The 7,368-nt window shown below is 47.7% G+C and overlaps 1 protein-coding gene across 1 annotated transcript; it reads left to right on the top strand.

Moving 5' to 3' along the window:
- Window positions 1-5,823: 5,823 nt before the first annotated feature.
- LOC149862231 (olfactory receptor 10A7-like) lies at window positions 5,824-6,660 on the top strand. Its single transcript, XM_090055358.1, has one exon. It carries the CDS (start codon window positions 5,839-5,841, stop codon window positions 6,658-6,660), a length of 822 nt encoding a protein of 273 aa, XP_089911484.1. The 5' UTR covers window positions 5,824-5,838.
- Window positions 6,661-7,368: the final 708 nt, after the last annotated feature.

The following is a 7,368-nucleotide window of genomic DNA, read 5'->3' as shown; positions in this document are numbered from 1 at the left end:
ACTGAGGGTCTCAAACTGCAGCCTGACCAGTGTCGCATAGAGGGGGAGTATCACCTCCTTGGACCTGCTTGAGATGCATCTGTGGATGCATGACACGGTACGGTTGTTTTTCCTGACTGCGTCCCCACACTGCCGGCCCATGTTCATCTTGGCCTCAATAATGACCCCAAGATTCTTCTCTGCCTCTGCACTGATGAGAAGGGAGTTCCCCAGTGTGTAGGTCTGCTGCTGGTTCTTCCTCCCCAGGTGCAGTACACTGCACTTGTCAGTGTTGAAACCCATCCTGTTCTCATCTGCCCAATCCTGTAATCTGTCCAGGTCTGATTGCAGCCTATTCCTCCCTTCTAACGTGCCCACTTCTCCCCACATCTTAGTGTCATCTGCGAATTTGAACAGGGTGCCTTTTACCCCCTCATCCAAGTCACTGATGAAGATGTTGAACAGTGTGGGCCTGAGGACCGAGCCCTGCAGAACCCCACTGCCCACATCCCTCCAGGTCAAAAATGACCCATCCACCACCACACTCTGGGTGAGGCCCTCCAACCAATTAGTGACCCATCTGACTGTGTAGGTATCGATGCCACAGTTTCCTAGTTTTTTAATGAGAATGGGGTAAGAGACAGTATCGAAGGCCTTCCTAAAGTCCAGAAAGAGTATGTTCACCACGACACCTGCATCCAAAGATTTTGTGATCTGGTCATAGAAGGCCACCAGGTTGGTCTGACAGGACCTGCCTCTACTGAATCCATGTTGGTTACCCCTAAGCATAACCTCCCCTGCTGGCCCCTCACAGACATGTGCCAGGATAACTCTCTCAAAAAGCTTACCCAGGACCGAGGTAAGACTGACTGGCCTATAGTTTCCTGGGTCCTCCTTCCTCCCTTTTTTGAAAATGGGAACCACATTGGCCCTTTTCCAGTCCTCTGGCACCACACCAGAGCACCACAAGTGCTCGTAAAGCCATGCCAGCAGTCCTGGAATGACCTCTGCTAATTCCCTCAGCACTCTGGCGTGGAGTTCATCAGTACCTGCTGATTTAAAAATGTTCAGTTCCTCTAGAAGTTCCCTGACTAGGTCGTCTCTGACCCTAGCCCTGGGAGCACCTCCCCTGGGGCTTACGGGGGGAGGTGGATGAGTGAGGGGGATGACCAGGTCCCTGCTCAGAAAAATGGAGGAAAAGAAATCGTTAAATTGGTTTGCTTAGTAGTCTGGTGTGACAACCAGATTTCCTAGTGGGTCCTGAAGAGGCCCCACATTACCCGGTACCTTCTTTTTACCACTTATGTATTTAAAAAAGGACTTCTTGTTGTCCTTGATCTGCGTAGCTAGTCCCAGTTCCATGTCTGCCTTGGCCTTCCTGATTGCCCCCCTGTAGTTCCAAGCAACAGAGGTATAGTCCTTCCTGGTGGTGGCCCCTCCCTTCCATTGGATGTATGCCTCCTTTTTAGCTGGGAGACATTCCTTTTGGTAAACCATGGGGGCTTTTGCACCCTCTTGCCCCCTTTGATCCACAATGGGATTACCTCCCTTTGGGCTTGCAGGATCGTCTCCTTAAGGAACAAACACTCTTCCTGGACACCCAACTCCCCTCCCCTCTGGAACCTCAGTGTCTCCCTGACTGTTCTCCTAACCTCATTGAAATCCGCACTCCTGAAGTCCAGGGCTGCTGCCTTGCTGCAGGCATTTGCCAACTTGCACTGGATGGTGAATTGCAGCAGGCAATGATCGCTGTCACCTAGGTGGTCGAGCGCACACAGACACCTCACCAGGTCATTGCCCATAGCCAGGACCAGATCCAACAAAGCATCTCCCTTGGTGGGCCTGTGCATATCCCAGGTTAGATGGAAGTCCAGCATCTCGGCCAGGAACCTAAGAGAGTGTACTGGTGGTGGAAGCAGGGGGCAGGGACAAAGGAGCAGTACACCTCCCTGACCTGAGCTTGCAAGGATTTGGTAAGGGAGGCCAAAGCAGCACTGGAGCTTAGATTAGCTTCTGGGATTAAGGATAGCAAAAAGTCCTTCTTCAAGTATATAGGTAGCAAGAAGAAGTCTCGGGGTAACATTGGACCCCTATGGGGCAGGGCGGGGCAGGGCAGGGCAGTCGGTGACAGATGCGTGAGAGAAGGAAGAACTCTTTAGCATGTTCTTTGCCTCCGTGTTCCTATCTGCTGACAATGGGGTGCTCTCAGGTGATAGTGTAGAGAGGCCCAGGAAGGATGCGAGTCCCCCGACTGTTAGTTCAGACCTAGTTAAGGACTACCTGGAGGGGTTAGATGTATCCAAGTCGGCAGGCCCAGATGACCTTCATCTGTGGGTGCTGAGGAAATTGGCTCGTGTCTTTGTGGAGCCATTGGCACAGCTGTTTGAGGACTCCTGGTGCTCAGGCCAAGTTCCTGAGGACTGGAAAAGGGCCAATGTGGTCCCTATTTTCAAGAACGGGAGGAAGAAAGAGCCTGGCAACTACAGACCAGTCAGCCTCACTTCTATCCTGGGGAAGGTCTTTGAAAAAATTATCAAGGGCCACATTTGTGAGAGCCCTGCAGGGGAAGTGATGTTGAGTGGTAACCAGCATGGGTTCATGTCAGGCCGATCCTGCCTGACTAACCTGGTCTCTTTCTATGACCAGGTAAGAAAAAGCATAGATGTGAAGGAGGAAGTCAATGTCATCTTCTTGGACTTCCAGAAGGCCTTCGACACAGTGTCCCACCCAATTCTGGTGGGCAAGTTGAGGGACTGCAGCAATGACGAATGCACCGTCACATGGGTGGCAAACTGGCTCCAGGGGTGCGCCCAGAGGGTGGTGGTGGATGGGTCGATATCTACCTGGGAGGGTGTGGGCAGTAGAGTCCCCCAGAGCTCAGTCCTTTGGCCGGTGCTATTCAACATCTTCATTAGCGATCTGGACGAGGGTGTGGAGTGCACCCCGTTCAAGTTCACTGATGACACCAAGCTGTGGAGTAAAGTGAATAGACCGGCAGGCAGGGACCGCATCCAGGCAGACCTGGATAGGTTAGGGAAGTGGGCAGATCTGAACAGGATGCAGTTCAACAAGGACAAGTGCAGGATGCTGCACCTGGGGAGAGGGAAGCAGCATTATGGTTATAGGTTAGGGGATGCCCCTCTCGGCAGCACTGAGGCAGAGAGGGATCTTGGAGCGAGGATTGACTCCAGAATGAATATGATTCACCAATGTGAAGAAGCAATAGGCAGAGCCAACGGCACCCTGTCCTGCATCAACAGGGGCATGACTAACAGGTCCAGAGAGGTCTTGCTCCCCTTCTATGCAGCACTGGTCAGGCCGCAGCTGGAGTACTGTGTCCAGTTCTGGGCTCTGCCCTTCAAGAGGGATGTGGAGAACCTGGAATGGGTCCAGAGGAGGCCACTCGTATGGTTGGGGGCGTCCATGGCCAGCCCTATGAGGAGAGGCTGAGGGACCTGAATCTCTTCAGTCTCCACAAGAGGAGACTGAGGGGGGAACTTGTGGCAGCCTACAACCTTATCAGTGGCCACCAGCAGGGACTCGGGGAAAGTCTGTTCACCAGGGCCCCCCTTGGAGTCACTACGAACTATGGCCACAAGCTGAGGGAGCATAGGTTTAGGTTAGATATTAGGAAGAACTACTTCACTGTAAGGGTGGCCAGAGCCTGGAATTCCAGAGCGGTGGTGCTCTCACCTTCCCTGGAAATCTTCAAGAGGAGACTGGATAGGCATCTGCCTGGTGTCTTATGACCCCTCCCACCCCCAGTGCTCCTTCCTGCCCCTGGCAGGGGGTCAGACTAGATGATCTGTCTAGGTCCCTTCCGACTCATTGATTCTATGTTTCTATGAGAGCAGTCAGACCTGGCTGACTGCTCTTCCCAGCAGATGTCTGGGAAGTTTAGGTCACCCTAGATGTTCCTCCATAAAACAAGAAAGTACTGTAGTCACGCAATTCAACTGAAGTATCCTACTCTACATAACCCCCAGGGGAATGTAGGCGCTGGGAATAGTTCTAGGCCTTCCAGAGATAAGCTATGGTTGTCATGCTCAGAATCTGGGCATGCACCCTGAGAGAATTTGTATCCTAGGCCACACAACTCTGTTCTCTTGATCAAGTGTCACAATAGTGTGGGAAATGGAAATATGGTTTAGGAGTTCCCACCAAGTGTGTCCTTCATTTCCCTGTAGGGACTGGTATGTTGTATTCCAATTTAGTAGAGGCAAGCAGAACAGAGACCATCTACAAGTTGCATCACGCTGGCTGGGTAATTGGGACAGGAAGGATGGCAGGTTTTCTGACATTGCTGGAGGCAGTGATACGGAGGCTGTTTGGGCTGCTGTGAGCTAGGAGTTTGGGGCTTTAGGAGCCTGGCTATTGTTATGTTGGACAGGCAGAACAGTCAGTTCAAGTTGCAAAACCTGCCTGAGAAACTGAGTAAATATGCATATACTGAGATCTGTCCTGCCATGGGAATGCTGCTCCCAGTGACCAGACTAGTTTAAAGACACCTCAGGTCTCCCTACATGGAAATTGATTCTCTTTCCCTTTCTGATTAGAAATCATGAATGCCCCCTGGAGCAAGCTCAAAGCCAATTACATGACAACTTTCCAAATTCCCTTAATTTGGCAAAATATCTTTTAAACAGAAGTGTTATGGCCTCCTCTGATTTTTAACAGTAAGTATCAGAGTCATGAAACCCCTCAGAGCTACAAATGTGGTTTGTGTGCTGAGAGAGAACTATGAGACTTGCTTGTTATGTTTCTAGATACATGAGTTCATGCCATCTCAGCAACTGCCAATAGCTATCTCCAGTCCACACAACTTTAAGTGGGTACCTACTCCAGTCAGTGGGGGAGGGGAAGGGGGAAGAAGATCTGAGGTGGCAAGGTGTGTTTCCAGTCATAAAATTGCACAGCATGCTATTATCTGATAATGCAGGGGTGGCTTTAATCACAATATCCCAAAAGGATGCCAGGATTGGGTGCACTTTTGACTACAGTGTAAGGCATTTTCTTGAAATACTGTGAAAGGTAAGGACTTCTTAAGATGCAATCCTTTATTGCACCAACTACATCATTTGTAGGGCTGTGCGAAACAGCACTGTTCCATTCCAATATCAGTTTTGAGGTCTGGATAGAACAGTGTTTTGTATTGCATTTCCTTTTTTGTGTCAAAACAGCCTCACTGTTTCACTTCGCCAAAACAGTGAGGCAGTTTTGACGCTTCGCCCAACCATGGGGCTGGGGAAAGGAACTCAGTCCCAGCCCCACGATCAGGCTGGTGAAACTCAGCCCAGCTGGGCTGACTTCCCACCCCCTGCTGGATCATGTGCCAGGGATGGGAAGTCAGCCCAGCTGGACGGACATCCTATCCCCAGCACTATGGTCAAAATGTTTCGATTTCCGAAATGTTTTGACTAGCCTCCTTTTTGTTGTGTGGCTATTTTGACACCCTTCGTTTCACTTTGATTTTGCTGTTTTGGCTGTGAAATGAGTTGAAACAGTGTCAAAATGAAATGGGCAGCAAAATTTTGCAGAGCCCTAATAGTTTGGATAGAGTTCGGCAAGCTTTTGAATGAAAGACATTCTTCATCTGGTCTGACCTGGGGGAATAGCAGATGCATGAGATATTTTTGGGCAAAATGAAAACTTAATTTTATTCCCCATTTATTTGGATAATACTTATACTGAAATGATAACTTTACAAGCAGTTAAGAAAAGAAAAGAAAAGAAAACAAAAGAAAAGAAAAGAAAAGAAAAGAAAATTAGTCTCACTGGTGTTCCCCACCTCTTGTTCAATTCTGTCCTGATGTCTTTGTTTGATTCCTACTTCCTTTATTCTAAATGTAGAAGGGAAGAATGCCAGAAGGAAACCTCTCTGCACTGAGTGAATTAATTCTACTAGGCTTCTCCAACTTTCCACATCTTCAGCACTTACTTTTTTCTGTGTTCTTTTTTACTTATTTGTTCACCTTAGCTGGAAACCTTCTCATCATTTTCCTTACCCATGTGGATGCTGCCTTGCAGACCCCCATGTATTTTTTCCTCAGGAACCTGTCCTTCCTGGAGATCTGCTACACAACTGTAAACATCCCTAAAATGTTGGCCAGTTTCCGTACAGAGGACAAAAGAATGTCTTTCCTTGGCTGTGCTACACAAAGCTATTTCTCCTTTTCTTTTGGAGAGTCAGAGTGTTTTCTCCTGGCTGCAATGGCTTATGATCATTATGTTGCTATCTGCAATCCCCTGCATTATTTTGTATTTATGAAAAACAAGACATGCAATATGGACACTTCCCTCATCAAGTTTTGTGTATTCATGTTGGCTTTGATTTTTATTGCCTTCCCCTTTGTGCTGATCATCCTGTCATACGTATGCATTGTCTTCACTATCCTAAAGATCACCTCCACTGAGGGCAGAAGGAAAGCCTTCTCTACCTGCTCCTCTCACCTTATTGTGTCACCTTATGTCTCTGGCTGTGTTATATATCTGAAGCCCAAGGCAGACTACTCACCAGATACAAACAAGTTTCGTTCTTTATTATACACATTCCTGACACCCGTATTAAATCCTATCATTTATACTTTGGGAAATAAAGAGGTGAAAGGTGCTTTCTGGAGACTTCTTGGGAAAAGGAGGTTTGCTTGCATAAAGGAAGTGTTTCCTTGTCATTGCCTCTAGCTCAGTTCTTCCTCTCTAGCTAGGGAATTCATTCATGGAGGTCCAGCCTCTGATCTGATGTAGATACTGATCATTCTTCATGAGAGTTATGAAAATTCCAAAATTGGTGGAATTAAGTTGGTGTGACATTAGCATCTGCTGAAAAAGGGTGGAATCCTTCCCAAAACACCTCAATATTCTTGTCCCCAGTCTTGAGCTCCAACAACAGTGTCTACCATGGGGAGAGTGTTGTGGATATTCTTAGAATGATTCTTTTAAAAATTCTGTTTGCACAAGCACCTTTCTGACTCATAAAAATAATGCAACCTTGACATCTACCCACTGCTATGTCTCCACAAGAATAATGATAAACATAACGACAATAAAGTAAGGAAGCTAACATTTATTTTTTGTTGTATGATTTGTTCTTCTTTCCTCACTTGTCCTCTCTAAACAGGGTTGTTGTTGTGAATCCTGGCTCCTGAGCAACTTCACTCATACTTTTCTTTTTTCTCCAACTCCTTCTCTATCATGTCCCTCTCTGCAATATCTCTCCATCTCATCTTTGGTCTTCCTCTTCCCCTTCTTTCTGGTTGTGCTTTTCTGGTAACTTCTTTTCCCATGTATTTTTCTGGACTCTTTTGAACGTCCTCATACCATGCCAGTCTTCCTTCTTGTACTTTTGCAGATGCCTGCATAACCTTCACCTACCCTTTGATGCAAGTATTC

Source organism: Crocodylus siamensis, chromosome 6 (genome assembly GCF_052110815.1).
Source record: "Crocodylus siamensis isolate JL-2025a chromosome 6, ASM5211081v1, whole genome shotgun sequence".
NCBI classification, from domain to species: Eukaryota; Metazoa; Chordata; order Crocodylia; family Crocodylidae; genus Crocodylus; species Crocodylus siamensis.
Note: the sequence above shows the minus strand (reverse complement) of the source record. Positions and strands in the feature narration are given on the sequence as shown.